The 16,477-nt window shown below is 43.7% G+C and overlaps 1 protein-coding gene and 1 long non-coding RNA gene across 2 annotated transcripts in view; both read left to right on the top strand.

Annotated features, from left to right (window-relative positions):
• Positions 1–694: 694 nt before the first annotated feature.
• MCUR1 (mitochondrial calcium uniporter regulator 1) overlaps positions 695–16,477 on the top strand; it is a 29,246-nt gene continuing 13,463 nt past the window's right edge. The window contains exons 1-4 of the mRNA XM_082730234.1: positions 695–1,247; positions 9,402–9,539; positions 14,191–14,294; positions 15,137–15,238. Of these exons, the coding sequence (XP_082586360.1) occupies positions 818–1,247; positions 9,402–9,539; positions 14,191–14,294; positions 15,137–15,238 (774 nt within the window). The 5' untranslated portion in view covers positions 695–817. The remainder of the gene's footprint in view (positions 1,248–9,401; positions 9,540–14,190; positions 14,295–15,136; positions 15,239–16,477) is intronic.
• On the top strand, positions 2,424–6,694 carry LOC309864578. Its single transcript, XR_014311618.1, has 2 exons — positions 2,424–3,745; positions 3,839–6,694. It is a non-coding gene; the product is annotated as an uncharacterized lncRNA (long non-coding RNA).

Raw genomic sequence — 16,477 nt, 5'->3', positions numbered from 1 at the left:
GAACATGTTTTTCTTCCATCACATATGTGGACAAATAGAAGTGTATCAGAAAACTCCCGGAGGACAAGAACAGCCTCATTTTTCTTCTATCTCCAAGCCTGCAGCCTAGTGCATATTTCATTCATTCACTCCGTGAACATTTACTGAGTTCACATAATGGAACAGTACCTGAGACTGTGCATCACACATTCAAAACGCTTCCTGAACTGAACACCACTAGTTTCAGATCTCCTACGCCAGGAGGTCTCAGTTAACATTCATACCCCATGTTTTAAATTCCCCAGATTGAGACTTTATCCTTTCTTGATGTGCTAATCCGGAAACAAAAGCTCTGAAGTTTAGCCTTTTAATGTTTTGACTATGTAAACGACTCTCCTTTGCCCCTGCTAATTCCTTAGCATGCACCCCACCGCCAAGTTTTGGGGAACTTCAAATGAGGATGGTAAAATCTAAGCAGCCTGGCGGTGCAGGGACTTTCCTGTGGACTCTGAAGGGCGCCCGTGGCAGCAAACCGTGGCAGCCAGGAAGGCATCACAGATCAGGGAGCCCCCGCAGCCTCCTCTCCACCGAGCCGGACCCAAGCTCGCGCAGGACCCGCGCTCGCTTCGCTCTCGGGGCCTAGGATGGAGCCCCGCCCGCCTGGCCCCGCCCCGGCCCCGCCCCTCCTGGCCCCGCCCCGGCGCGCGCCCGGACCCCGCCCGCCCGACAGGAAAGGGCGGGCCCGGCGCCACCCTCCACGCAGCTCCGGCTGTGGACTCGAGCCCGCGCGGCGCGCGAGCGGGATGAGCGCGCGCCCGGGCCTGTGACCGCCGTGGCGATGGACTGCGGCTTCGTCGCGGGCGGGAGACCGAAGCGCCCGGCGGGCCGCCGGCGGCTTGTGCTCTTCCTGCCTTCAGGCCGCTGCGGAAGCCCGGGCGGCCGCGGCGTCCCGGTACGCCACTGCCTGTCCGCGCTGTCCGTGGGTCTGGGGGCGCTGAAGCCTCGCGCCCCGGCGGCCCCCCGCGGCGCGACACGTGCCTCCCCGCTGCTCCTCCTCCTGCTCGTGCCCTCCCCGCGCCTGGCCACGGTCGCCCCGCGCCGGCCCCTCGCGGACCGGGAGCGCTCGCGCCCAGGGCCCTCTGTCCCCGCGGCTGGCCGCGGCGGCGCGGGAAGGTGCCTGCCGGGCCTCACCCCGGGCGTCGCCTGGGCCGCCGGCGCCCTCCACCTGTGCCGCGGCCGAGTGGCCGCCCTCACTTCGTCCAGGAGAGGTGAGGGCCGCGCGGCCGGGGCAGCAGGGGGAATCTTCTCGCCGGGCCGGGGGCGGGACCAGCTTTGGCTTTGACCTTCCGGGCAGGACGGGACGGGGAGGCTCGGCGACCCAGAGGTCGGATGAGCCGAGGTCGCCGCGCTTCTCCGGGCGTGGGACGAAGGTCTGTCTGCCCCCGCCCCGGTGACCCGGAGTCCGGGGCACAAGGTGTGTTGGCTGCGGTTGGCGGGGATGCCGGGAGGGCCGTGCGCGCTGGGCGGGGAGCTGGTGCTCGCCGGCGGGTGGAGCCGCCGGATGGGCGCCGGTGACGCGTCCCTCGGGTCACCACTCGGGTGCGGGCGACTGCGGGAGATTCTGCGAGATTGAGGAGCGAAGCTGTGGGAACTGCAGTTTCACTCCCGACTGTCGGGGATTTATTAACTCACGGACACTAGTTGCCTGTTCTGCGCTTGGCTGGCGCTTTTCTGGGTACTTGGGAAAAATCAGAAAAGTCTGGGACCTTCACTCTAGTACCGGAGATGATGTAGATAGAAAGCTATAATTTATGTGTACGCATATAATTTACATATGATCGCGTACGGAAGTGGAAAGTACCGTGGGGGGGCGGGGAATGGAGGTGGTGAGGCTTAGGAAGTGAGGTGGGCCTCCAGCAGTGAGCTTAAATGGGGTTATCAGAATAGTTTTTATGGAGAAGGTGGCGTTTGGTTAAATACTTGAGAGAGGTGAGAGCAGTCACAGCCTGGCATAGAGATGAGGAAGTCTGAAACAGGCTCATTTTACTAAATAGCAAATTGTTGATGAAAATACCATTTGGGATAATCTTTACTAGCAAAGGGCTAAAAATACCACTTTGGGTGGTCTGTCCTATCAATCCATAGCCATCAGTAACCATACTGATGGCTCCCTCCTTTCTCTTTTTCTTAAGAGAAAAGCCCAGTAAATGTGGACTGTTGTGGTTTTTTTTTTTTGTTTTTTTTTTAAAGATTTTATTTATTTATTTATTTGACAGAGAGAAATCACAAGTAGATGGAGAGGCAGGCAGAGAGAGAGAGGGAAGCAGGCTCCCGGCCGAGCAGAGAGCCCGATGCGGGACTCGATCCCAAGACCCTGAGATCATGACCTGAGCCGAAGGCAGCAGCTTAACCCACTGAGCCACCCAGGCGCCCCACTGTTGTGTTTTTTTAAAGAAATTTTCCCCTCGTGGGTTTTTTTTTTTTTTTTTTTTTTTTTTAAGATTTTACTTGTTTATTTGACAGAGAGATCACAAGTAGGGACAGAGGCAGGCAGAGAGAGAGGAGGATGCAGAATCCCTGCTGAGCGGAGAGCCTGATTCAGGGCTGGATCCCAGGACCCTGAGATCATGACCTGAGCCAAAGGCAGAGGCTTAACCCACTGAGCCACCCAGGCACCCTGTTGACAGTTTCTAAAGTATAAAAATATCCACATCTGGGGAAAGACTGGAAGGACAAAAAAAGTGAAGGAAGGAAGCTTTACATACAAAGTGTGGGGAATGAGTGGTGAACTCTGTCAGTGTTACACAATAATTAGGAGTTCGAGATGACTTTGATCTTTATTTCAGTACTTCTGTCTTTTGTTGCTCTTCTTTTTTTTTTATAAGCTCTGACTTTTGATGTATTTTTATCCCCTCATTCAAGACTGTGGGGCAAAAGGGAAGAGTTCTCATGAGTTTTCTGATTTTGTCAGGAAGGTGGTACTTACTGAATTAGGCTCAGAGGATCTCCTTTCTTCAGAGAGTGAGGATAGGTAAATAAATACGGGACAAGCCACAGTTAAGGAACCACTCAGCCAACTGAGTTTTGTTTCTTTGCGTTCAGCCTAGTGATTTGTTCGGTGCCGCAGTTCTCAGTAGGGCTACTGAGACTTAAGGATGTTGTGAGTAGTAAGTTTGTACTTGGTTTCCTCCTCTGTTCAGGCCTAACTCCGGGCTGCTTTTGTGTGTGTGTTTTAATAAATCCCTTTGATATTCTGAAAGTCCCTCCAAGGGAGAATTACGCATTGCACTTTAAACTCCATTTACTTGCTTCCTGGTTATTAGTGGTAATTCATAGTTCTTGGGCCTCACTTTGTTGTCACAATAAAGGAGGAAAAATGAGTCTGAGGTATTCTAAATGCCAAGAGTATTGCTCCTCCTCAGGCTTCGCCCTTTGACAGAAGGCAAGATGGCATTCAGCTTCCATCAGTGGGGGTTGGCCTGCCAAGTGAGAAGGGGCCAGACCTTTTCAACACTTTTCAGATGACAGTACATAGTTTGTTGAAGTAAGCTTACAGTTTAAATGAATTCCAGTTGTTGTTTTATTTTATTTTATTTTATTTTATTTTTATTTGACAGAGAGATCGAGCACAAGTAGGCAGAGCAGGAGGGAGGAGAAGCAGGCTCTCCACTGAACAGGGAGCCCCATGGAGGGCTCCATCCCAGGACCCTGGGATCATGACCTGAGCCGAACCAACTGAGCCACCCAGGTGCCTCTAATTCCAGTTGTTTTGAGCAAGAAAAAAATCTGCAGCGTCTAAATTGGAATTAGCTCTTGCTTAGAAAGTAGTCATGATAGTCGGGGCGCCTGGGTGGCTCAGTGGGTTAAGCCTCTGCCTTTGGCTCAGGTCATGATCCCAGGGTCCTGGGATTGAGCCCCGCATTGGGCTCTCTGCTGGGCAGGGAGCCGGCTTCCTGCCTCTCTGCTTACTTGTGATCTCTGTCTGTCAAATAAATAAATTCTTTAAAAAAAAAAAAAGAAAGTAGTCATGATAGTTTATTTTGGGGATGTGTGTGTGTAAGAGAGAGAGAGAGGGAGATGTTTTAAGTCACACAGATGATTAATTTGGTCCTAGAAAAATCCCATCACTCTTCACTAGCCAGTTCTAGACTCAAATTGTTTTCAAACTTCCTGACCCATGGGACAGTTGAGCACAGTTTTAAATATGGGTGGCTTAGCCTCTAGAGGGCCCCTTGAGAGATCCGTTCGTTCATTCATTCATCACTGCTGTTTTTCAAGCTCGGTCTGTTCTGTCATCAGGCAGACATTGGGGGTCTCTTCTCCTGGAGGCCAGTTTTGTCTCAGACTGGGGTTAATGAAAAAAAAAAAAAAAAAAAAAAAGGAGGGACGAATGAAAAAAGAGGGACCAGATTTAACTGAGTTAATTTATGTACAAAGAGAAGGTCGTAGGTAAGGAGGTGAAAGGGGTTGATTGCAAATTTTCTTTCTAGACAGTCTCATGATCCAGATTGAGAGGTCTCTTACACAATTATTTCTGGCCTGCACTTGGCCAGGCCTTCTGCTATATGCTACTAATGTGAAAATGACTAAGACTGGCTGCTCTTGGGATATTTGGACCTAGTAGATGATACAGATGTGGAAACAGTGTGGTGAGTGCTGTGATAGAGGTGTGCGGGCTGGGCAGAGAACACAAGGAGCAATCCAGGCTGCCCTCTGACCTGGGTGGAACTAGCAGCTGGAACCACACAGTGTAGCATAATTCCCTCCCCAGAGCATAATGTTTACTTAGCAGATTATAAAATTAAATGGAGAGGGGTTGAAATGATGCTAAAATTTGCCAGTTGAAAAAGGGGGTCAAGCCAGACATCAGGATAGAGTACCAAGATATACAAGTACAGGACACAGAATAACTTAGGTGTCAAGAAAGAAAGATGAAAGGGTAGGTGTAGGCTAAATTAGGACAGGCTTTGTATTTGTGTGCCTTGCCAAGGACCTGATACTGTAGGCTAGTGTTTCCCTGAATGTAAGGACCTTTTTTTTTTAAGATTTTATGTATTTATTTGATGGAGAGAGACACAGCAAGAGAGGGAACACAAGCAGGGGAAATGGGAGTGCTCTAGGCTTCTAGACAAACATCTGATCTGTAGGGTTCTGTCCATGTCATGGTTTTGCTTACATGCAATTTCCTTTAGAGCGTTTAGAGGTGGAGGATTGACAGTAGGAGCTGATTCGTTGAAGTAGCTTTCCAGTCACTTAGGGGATTTACCTCAGACTTCTAAACTTCAAGTTAGTAGTGACTGTTTAGTAGTCACTATTACTTCTTTTACCACTCTTCTACGAACTTGGCATCATAGAAAAGTAAACACAGACATGTAGTAAAATTTTCATTTAGCTATGTTTATTACATTTAAATGAAAGTTTTTAAATTTTATATTGCCCATCTCTCTTTTTTTTTTCTTCTGCAGTCAAAATGTCTTTTATAGTATGATTGTAAGAATAAGGAGCTATTGTGTTTAATTGTCCTTCCTGGATAGAATTTCTAGTTGGCACTGCAATTGATACATATTTTTTCAACTATTTTTATGGTTCATGAAGTACAAAAGCCAGAGAACCATTACCATGCTACCGTCTTCAGATGAGCACCTTGAAACAAGCTTAGAAGAGGAGTTGGATCTGTGGCTAAATGCACAGAAATTCATAAGAAAGGTGAACGTACAAATTATTAGAACGCATCCCTCTAAAGATAGGTTTTTAGGTTTTTGTAGAGGCATCACAAAGATAACTATTGACCAATACCTCTTATGAACAAAGATAAAAATCCTCAACAAAATACTCAGCAAATCAAATCCAGCTATATGTTAAGGATTATACATCATGACTGAAGGGGATTCTATCCCAGGAACAACAGGTTCATTTAACATCTGAAAATCAATTCCTGTACGCACCATATTTAAAAAAACAGAAGAAGAAAAAAAGAAAAACATGTGATCATCTCAGAAGACAAAGAAAAGCAATTTGGCAAAATTAAGCACCCTTTATGATAAAAAATACTTGACAAGTTAGGAATGGAAGGAGCTTCCTCATTAATAAAGGGAATCTGTGAAACACTCATAGCTGACATCATACTTAATAGTGAAGGATGAGAGTTTTCCCTCCAAAGGTCAGGAGCAAGGATGTCTGCCATCACCAGCCATGCAACATTGTACTAGAAGTTCTAACCAGTGCAAGACAATGAAAAGGAGGAAATAAAACTATCATTGTTCACAGATGACAGGACCCTGTAAGAAAAATCTAAGGAATTCACTAAAAAACTACTAATTGGCAAGCTGAAGAAGATTGCAGGATATGAGATCAACATAAAAAATATAATTTAAAAAAATCAGTTGCATTACTCTACACTAGAATGAATAATCTAAAAAAAAATTACCTTTATAGTAGCATCAAAAAAGAGTAAAGTACTTAGGGACAAATTTAACAAAAAACACACAAAACTTATAGGATTGACCCTTGAACAGCACAGGGCTTCGGAGTGCCAACTCCTACACAGTTGAAAATCTGTGTATAACTTCTGACTTCCCCCAAATTTAACTACTAATAGCTTACTATTGGCCAGAAGCTTTACCATAACAGACAGTCAATTAACACATTTTATATATCACATGTGTTCTTAGAATAGTGAAAGCTAGAGAAAAGAAAATTTTAAGAAAATCATAAAGAAGAGGAAATAGAGTATGGAAAAAAAAAATCCGTGTATAAGTGGACCCATGTGGTCTAAACCAGTGTTCCAAGGGTCAGCTGTAGTGTGAAATCTGCATAACCCCATTAAAGAAATTAAAGAGCTAAAGAAGTGGAAAAACATCCTATGTTCATGAATTAGAAGACTTTGTACTCCACCAAATTGATCTACAGACTTATAAAAAAGGAAATTGATAAGCTGATGCTAAAGTACATATGGAAATGCAAGGGAGTCAGAATAGCCCTTGCAATCTTGAAAAAGAACAAAACTCGATATAAAAACTTACCACAGAGTTATAAGTCATCAAGAAAATGTGTCACTGGCATAGGACAGATATAAATCAGTAGCATAGAGTGGAGACCCCAGAGAAGATTTACTGTGAACTGATTTTTGACAAGTTCCAAGATAATGCTAAACAACTGGATTTCCACATGCAGAAGAAGTCGAAGCCTCATCTCACGCCACGTAAAAGTTAACTCAAATGGATCAGAGACCTATATGTAAGTGCTAAAGCTGTGAAATTCTTAGAAAAAAAAAATGGTGTAAATCTTTGTGTTCTGGAATTAGCCAGTAGTTTCTTAGATATGACACCAAAAGCACAAGAACAAAAATAAGTTGGACTTCATTAAAATTAAAAATTAATTATGTTTTGAAAGGCACTATCGAGAAAGTGAAAGCCAGCCCACAGAATGGGAGAGAATATTCGCAAAGTATATATACAGTTAGGAACTTGTATCTAAAATGTATAAAGAAGGGCACCTGGGTGGCTCAGTCAGTTAGGCATCTGCCTTCTGCTCAGGTCATGATCCTGGAGTGGCTCAGCAGTTTATCTGCTGCTCCCTCAGACCCTGCCCCTTCTCGTGCTTTCTCTCTTATGCTCTCTCTCAAATAAATGAATAAAATCTTCAGAAATAAATATATAAAATGTATATATGTGTTTAGATTTTTATTTATTTGAGAGTGAGCGCGTGCGCAAGAGAGAGAGCACCAGAAACCACCAACCAGGGGAGAGGCAGAGAAGCCGAGTTCCCTGCTGAGCAGGGAGCCTGACACGGGACTCCATCCCAGGGCTCCAGGATCGTAACCTGAGCCGAAGTCAGACGCTCAACCAACTGAGCCACCCACGTGCCCCTAAAATTGTATAAAGAGTTCTTAATGACCAACTGAATCACAGAAAGATAACCCAATTTTTTTAAATGATTTATTTATTAGAGCATGAGCGGGAAGAGCAGAGAGAGGGAGAGAGAATCTCAAACAGACTCTGCACTGAGCTTGGAACCTGATTTGGGGCTCAGCCTCACAGCCCTGAGGTCACTACCTGAGCTGAAACCAAGAGTTGGTCGCTTAACCAACTGCCACCCAAGCACCCCCAAAAATAACCCAATTTTCTGAATGGCCAAAGGGTCTGAATAGATGTTTCTCCAGAGATAGACAAATGGCCAATAAGCAATGAAAAGATGCTCAACATCATTAGGCATCAAGGAAGTTAAAGTCAAAACTGCTAGCCCCATGTTTATTGCGGCATTATTTACAATAGCCAGATTATGGAAGCACCCAAGTGTCCACTTAATGGATGGATAAAGAGGTGATGCATATATATATATATATATATAAAGATAGATATACAGATATAAAAAAACTATATATGTAATAGACTATTAGTCAGTGATAGAAAATAATGAAATCTTAACCATTTGCAATGATGTGATAGAGTTGGAGGGTATTACCCTAAGCAAAATAAGTCAGAGAAAGACAAATACCATAAAATTTCACTCATATGTGGGATTTAAGAAACAAATGAACAAAAAAAGAAATGAGAGACAAGCCAAGAAACACTTTTAATTATAGAGAACAAATAAATAAGTAAATACCATAGTTGAAGAGAAATCTAAAAAATAAAATTAAATTGCAGTGGGATACCACTTTATACCCACTAGGATGGTTATAATAAAAAAGACAGACAATAACAAGTGTTGATAATGTAGAGAAATTGCAACCCTCAGACACTGCTGTTGGGAATGAAAAATGGTGTAGCCACTTTGGAAAATAATCTGGCATAACCTCATAAGGCTAAACACAGTCACTGTGTGATCCAACAATTCATTTTCTGGGTATATACCCAAGAGAACTGAAAACTTGCTCATACAGAATCGCATGCACAGATGTTCCCAACAGCATTGTTCAAAGCAGCCAAGTGGAAACAACTTCATAGGTAAGAAGAAATTGGTATATTCCTAAAACAATGTGATTCAGCAATAAAAAGATAACAAAGTGCACATTAATTATAAGGTAGATGTACCTTGAAAACCTCACCTAAGTGAAAAAACTACACACAATACCACATCCCTTATTCTGTTCATATGTGATGCCCGGAGTAGGCAAGTCCGTAAAGATAGTAGGTAAGGGGTTGCCTGGGTTTGAGGGAGTTGGGAGATTGGGGCATGATAGCTAAAAGGTATGGGGTTTTTTTTTTGGGATGAAGAAGATGTTCTAGAGGATTGTGCAGAAGGTGGCAGAACTCTCTAGTAAAGATAAAATTGAACACTTGAAATGGGCAAATTGTATGGTATGTGAATTTCATCTCAGTAAAGCACCAGCCAGGTAGGCTTTTGAGGTATGCCATATTCTTCCATGGCTTTTGTTTACCATCATCATGTTTTGAGCCTAATTGTTCTTCACATTCTAGAGCTAAGCCTCTCGGCTGGGAGCCTACAGTTGGAGCACAGGAGAGATCTGGAGCACAAAAGGCGAGATTTCACCTCCTGCGGGAACAAGAAGCTCTACTTTGACACCCACGCCTTAGTGTGTCTACTAGAAGAAAATGGTAATCCTTTTGTGGGTTGCTCAGGGCCGGGAGTGCCTTGGAAAAACACTAAATGATAAGTTCTCCTGATCTTATCTAACTTCTATTTCTCCTTGACATTTAAGTCTACAAATGATCTTTTGGTCAATCTCTTTTTTTTTTTAAGTTCCTTTTTTTTTTTTTTTTAAATCTTTTTAAAGATCTTATATATTTATCGGACAGAGGAAAGAGAGAGAGATCACAAGTGGGCAGAGAGACAGGCAAAGAGAGGGGGGAGCCGGCTCCCCGCTGAGCAGAGAGTCCTATGCAGGACTTGATCCCGGACCCCGAGATAATGACCCCACCTGAAAGGTTTTTTTTTTTTTTTTTAATTTAATTTATTTGTTTGACTGACAGAAATCACAAGTAGGCAGAGAGAGAGGAAGGGAAGCAGGCTCCCCACTGAGCAGAGAGCCCGATGTGGGGCTCGATCCCAGGACCCTGAGATCACAACCCGAGCAGAAGGCAGAGGCTTTAACCCACTGAGCCACGCAGGCACCCCGAGGGTTCTTATTTTTTAAGGACATTTTGCTTCCGCTAGACCAGTTGAGACTTATTGTATACATTTTCTCTTTGTCCCTAAGAAATTCTTGTATACGTTTTCTCTTGGTCCCTGAGAAGCATATTTTTACAACATCTCTCTGGAGGTAGAGTGTTACAGATAACAAGTTAGACACAAGTTAGCAAAACTCAGGAATGTTTCCTAGGACACTTGCTTGATGCACAAAAGTGGTAGTTTTGTTACTGGGCGTGTTGTGTGCTTTTAAAATTGTTATGAAATTAAAATGTTGCTGAGCAGCCATTGCTAATTTCAACTTGTAGGGTTTTTTTAATAGTTCAACTAATATTTTCTTAATCACTATTAATGCAAAAGATGCTCCAACATATATGACGTTTATTGAAAGTGGATTCAGTGCATAGATAACATTCTCTTTGAATCTTCTAGACAGACCGACTCTAATTCTCTGTATTATGCGTGTTCACGACGCTCTAGATCTTGCCCCAGCTGTACGTGTTCGTATCTGCAGAACTGCTCTCCGGACCTGGGCTTCACTCACCAGGGCCAAGCAGGTGGCGGGAGCTCTGTGCTCACCTGGGGAGTTAGAAGCTCTGGGTTCAAGCTCCGCCAGGGCCCAGCTGCAAAGCGGGGCAGTTCTCTCCTCCTTCCCAGTTTTTTTTCTTTTTTTTTTTTTTAGATTCTGTTTATTTGAGACAGAGATAAAATGCACGAGCAGGGGAGAAGCAGACTCCCTGCTGAGTGGGGAACCCAGTGCAGGGTCGATCCCGGGACTCCACGATCACAGACCTTAACTGAAGGCAGACACTTAACTGACTCAGCCACCCAGGTGTCCCGGTCCTTCCTGGTCTCTGTCTCCTCATCTCATTAGCAGTGTGGGCACAGTAAAAATTCCAAAGGGTCCTTTGAGTATTAAAGGAAATACAGTGTACCTGAGTACACTTCAGAAAAACTGTTAAGTACCATATCATAATCTTCATTGCTTTCCTTCTTAAACTTGAAACATTGGGGGTTTTTTGACCAAAAACCTCTTTCGGTTCAGAATTTAGAAAAGTAGAATGGAAAAGAGAGGCATCAGAAATTATGTGGATAAGCAGAAGTCTTCCTGCTTTTTCCTTTTTTCTGTGGATCTAATGTTCTTGCATTCAAAGTAACCCATTGTAAAAAGCCATATTGGAGAGAACGGGGTGTTTCTCTACACACTGGGTTTGATGAGTAAGGGAGCCTCTTAAGTCGTTAAATGGCAAGATAGCAGCAGTGGGCTCGAGATGGCCACAGATCTTTCTCCCATTAACAGGTGGGGTTTATTTCTCCTCCCCCACCAAAAAAGTCTGTTTATTTACTTTTGATAAATAAAAATTGTTCACCTTAAAGTGTGATGTTTTGATAGATGTACTTCCTGCTTTTCTTCATTTCAAACCTTGACACATGAATTTTGGGGTATCTCAAGACTGGTGTTATGGGGACCCTGCCAAGATGTAGGGCGCAAGGCCTCTTAGACGAATGATGGATATTTAAGATGCTATAGGGGAGGGCCAGAAGGACCTGTCCAGGAGCACTCCCACCTACCATCCTTACCTTCTCCAGAGCTGCGCCTCCTGCTTCACAAAACTTTCTGCGTGTGTATAATCTCTCTAACACTGATGGTGTCTTGTTCTCTCATTATTGTTTTTTAAAGATTTTATTTGACAGACAGAATCACAAGTAGGCAGAGAGGCAGGTGGAGAGAGAGGAGGAAGCAGGCTCCCTGCTCAATTTCAGGACCCTGGGATCATGACCTGAGCCAAAGGCAGGGGCTTTAACCCACTGAAGCCACCCAGGCTCCCCCTACAGAGCATTATTTTGTATCTGGTAACCTGGTAGGTTTTCAGACCTAACTTTTGGTTTTTCTTACCCCTTTCTCCTCCCATAGGTGGTTATAAATTATAAGGCTGTGGAGTATATTAACAGCGTAAGTACTCCGCTGGTCTCTTTTTCTTTTCTTCATAATTGCCAAACCTAACTATGTTTAGCTATGAGCACTTTTTCCAAAAGTTTTAAAAATTGTATTTTCATTTTCAAAAAATGTAGGCAGAAAAGAAATAGGAAAAATATTCTGAATCCCAATACCCCAGAGCAAGCCAATGTAACATTTTGGTGGGTAACCTTTTGGATGATTTTTCTAGATGCACATGACCCACATGTTGAAAATCAAAGGAGTTTGAATAAATGAAGGAAATAGGTCTTTGGAGGTCTTTTTGTCTCTTTCAAATCTCTTTGTTTCTTATTATAGTTGGGGGCTGCGTGGGTGGCTCAGTCCCCTAGGACCCTTGATTTTGGCTCAGGTTAGGATCTCAGTGCTCAGAGCTGGAGATCTTGGCTTCGAGCTCAGCAGGGAGTCTGCTTGAGATTCTCTCTCCACTCTCCTGCCCACCCCCCTTCCCACTTGTGTATGTGAGCAAGCACGTCTGCACTCACACTCAATAAAATTTAAAAAAAAAATTATAGTCAGGGCACCTGGGTGGCTTAGTCGATTAAGCCTCTGCCTTCAGCTCGGGTGATGATCCCAGGGTCCTGAGATCGAGCCCCACATCAGGCTGCCTGCTCAGCGGAGCGCCTGCTTCTCCCTCTCCCTCTGCCTGTTGCTCTGCCTGCTGGTACTTGCTCTCTCTGTGTGTGTGTCAGATAAACAAAATCTTTAAAAAGAAAATACATAGTCGGGGCACCTGGGTGGCTCAGTGGGTTAAACCTCTGCCTTCAGCTCAGATCATGATCTCAGGATCCTGGGTTCGAGCCCCACGTTGGGCTCTCTGCTCAGCAGGGAGCCTGCTTCCCCCTTTCTCTGCCTGCCTCTCTGCCTACTTGTGATCTCTCTGTTAAGTAAGTAAATAAAATATTAAAAAAAAAATACATAGCCTGAACTTAATCTCATCCAAATTGTATCACTTACAATTTATGCAAACAAATGTGCCTTTAATTACAGGAATCAGTAGATTCTTCTGTAGTTCTTACAGGTGGAAGTATTTAATGAAAAAATTAACTTTCAGCATCTTGGTTTAAGCCTGTTATTAGAATTGCCAATGTGAAATATAAATTACTATCTAAAGTTATTTTTTTATTTCCAGCTTTTTAAAAAATTTAATATAAATTCAGTTAATTAGCATACAGTGTTTTATTAGCTTCACAGGTAGTACTATCTAAAATTATTAAACACAGTAACACTGCTGAGTTAGATCTTTCAATTCAGCATCTGAGTTTACTGAGTATCAAAGCTATTTTTTTTTTTTTTTTTCATCCTGGTCCTCTCTCCACAAGTGACTGAAGAGACTTGTGGAGGAAAAATAAAAAGAACAAATTTTTCCTTTTAACATCAGATGAATTGATAGCTAAATTACTAGTCGGGACGCCTGGGTGGCTCAGTTGGTTGGACGACTGCTTTCGACTCAGGTCATGATCCCGGAGTCCCGGGATCGAGTCCCGCATCGGGCTCCCAGCTGCATGGGGAGTCTGCTTCTCCCTCTGACCTTCTCTTCGCTCATGCTCTCTCTCACTGTCTCTCTCTCTCTCTCAAATAAATAAATAAAATCTTAAAAAAAAAAAATTACTAGTTGTCTTTATATGGTCAATGATTTGATGGATTTATGCTGGATGTGAAATAATTGAGCTTTCCTACTTAAGTAAATTATTCTTTACTAACGTGTGCACTTTAAAATAGGGAAATCAAGTCCTAGAAAATTTAAGCCACAGGGAAGGAAATAAAGATTACCTAGAATTTTTGTTAAGTTACAAAAGCAGTAAATTGCATCTCTAATTTTTATCTTGCTTTCCTTTCCTTGACCCCGCATTGTAGGCTTCCTCTATGTCATGAGACAGTCTCAGGAAATAGGATTGTTTGCAGCTAGGTAGGACGGTAGAGGACACCAGCCCAGCCCTTTACCTTTACATGTAGAAATAGATGTGTCATGCTTCTAGAGAGACAGACACAGCACAGCCTGCGATTCCAGTCTTCTGAATTCAAAACATGTTCTCCCCTTCTGTGAAGGGTTTTTTTTGTTTTGTTTTGTTTTGTTTTTTCTTTTTTTTCCCCCCCAACAAATAGAGTCGCCAGAGTGTGACTGTCTTTGTGTGTTTGCTTAGGCTTCACCACCCAGCAAGCAGAAATCACGGTCTCTGCCTTGGTCAAGATCACGGACGCCAACATGGATATCGTCTACAAGGATATGGTCACCAAGATGCAGCAGGTTAGCTTTGTCGGGGCATGGTAGCAAATTTAAAGTCTGAAGGTTGTTGTTTGTAATACGTATTTTTGGATAATACTGTATTGAAAAACATATAGTACTTTTTAAGATTTTGTTTATTTATTTGAGAGAGAGAGAGAGAACAGAAGCAGGAGGAGGGGCAGAGGGAGAAGCAGGGCTCTATCCCAGGACCCTGGGACCACCACCCAAGCTGAAGGCAGACACTTAACCAACTGAGCCACCCAGGCTCCCTAAAAAGCATATAGTACTTTTAACCATAGTTGAGAAGGAAATGATCCTAGTGGTATAAAAAGTAGTTTATTCAAGGGGCAACTGCGTGGTTCAGTCTTTTAACCATCCAACTCAATCTCAGCTCGGGTCTTGATCTCAGAGTCATGAATTCAAGCCCCACATTGGGCTCCACGCTGGGCACGGAGCCTACCTTAAATATTAAGCCTACCTTAAATAAAATACATATACTTGTATTTCTTTTTTCAAAGCTATCTTCTCAACTGTTGTAGAGTCATATTGGAAAACTCAGCTGTGTTGAAAATGGACTCTTCCAGTCCACCGTACTGAACACAGGGAGATGTGGCTGGGATCACAGCAGAGTGTTCTTGAGCTGCTGGTCCTCAGACCGCCACCCTTTGAACTGGCTCACTTGATGGGGATACTGGACTTGAGTCTTTATTCTTCTCCTTTCTTCATTCTGGAATAGAGGATGACCGTGCTTAACCTCTCTCCTCGTGTCCTTATTCTCCTGGTTTCTCACTAAGATGATTCCAGGTGGGAGGCAGACGTCCTAGGCCAGCCTAGGTTAATGTTTCGTTTCTCTTTTTTCCTAGGAGATCACTGTTCAGCAAATAATGTCTCAGATTGCCAATGTGAAAAAGGATATGATTATTTTGGAGAAGAGCGAATTTTCGGCCCTCAGAGCCGAAAATGAGGTAAAACTAAAGAGCTGCTCGTACTAATAAAATGCTCGCTGTTGAGACGTTGAGACATAAATACACAGACAAAAGTGGACAGGTTAGATGTGTTTTCACCAAGTGTCCACCACCAGATCAAAACATGGTATATTCTGGCACCCCAGAAGCCTGCTAACCCCTGCTAGGAAGACCCCTATATCCTGTGTCACCGTTGACTGGTTTTGCCTTTTCCAGAACTTCATCTGGGGGAATCCTGTGGTGTGTCTTAATGGTGGGTTGGTCTTGCTCATTGTCTGTAGTGTTAAATAAATGTGCCTCGTTACTCTACTGTGATGTATGCTTGACCCCTGAACAACACGGGTTTCAACCAACCAGCCAACCACTTCACACAGTTTAGTCAGTGTTTTCTCTTCCATATGATTTTCTTTAATACTTGCTTTTCTCTGGCTTTCTTTATTCTGAGAAGATGGTATGTAATACATATAACATTCAAAATACATCATATTATCAGTAAGGCTTCTGGTCGACAACAGGCTATTGAGTTTTCGGGGAGTCAGAAGTTACATATAGAGGTTGTTGGTTTTTTTTTTTAAGATTTTATTTATTTATTTGACAGAGATCACAAGTAGGCAGAGAGAGAGGGGAAGCAGGTTTCCTGCTGAGCAGAGAGCCCATTGCAGGGCTTGATCCTGGGACCCGAGATCATGATCTAAGCTGAAGGCACAGGCTTAACCCACTGAGCCACCCAGGCACCCCTATATATGGAGATTTTTTAACGGGGAGGGGGTGATTAGTGCCCCTCACCCCCTGTGTTGTTCAGGGGCCAACTGCATATTAGAATTGTTTCCAGCTTCCGGTTATCACAAAGTGTTGCTGTAAAATATCCCTTGGTTTGGCGGGGGTGGGGGGTGGGGTTCTTTTGTTGTTTGTTTGTTTAATTCAGTTTAGTTAACATACAGTATATTACAAGTTTCGGGGGTAGAATTTAATGATTCATCACTTACATTTAACGCCCAGTGTTCATTCCCTCACGTGCCCTCCTTAATGCCCGTCACCCAGTCACCCCGTCCTCCCTCCCCCCCACCAGCAACCCCCAAGTTTGTTCTCACGATTAGGAGTCTCTTATAGTTTGCTTCCCTCTCTGTTGTTACCTTACTCTATTTTTCCTTCACTTCCCATATGTTCATCTGTTTCTTAAATTCCACGTATGAGTGAAATCATGGTATTTCTCTGATTAACCTATTTCACTTAGCATAA

Source organism: Mustela nivalis, assembly GCF_964662115.1.
Source record: "Mustela nivalis genome assembly, chromosome: 5".
NCBI lineage: Eukaryota > Metazoa > Chordata > Mammalia > Carnivora > Mustelidae > Mustela > Mustela nivalis.
Note: the sequence above shows the minus strand (reverse complement) of the source record. Positions and strands in the feature narration are given on the sequence as shown.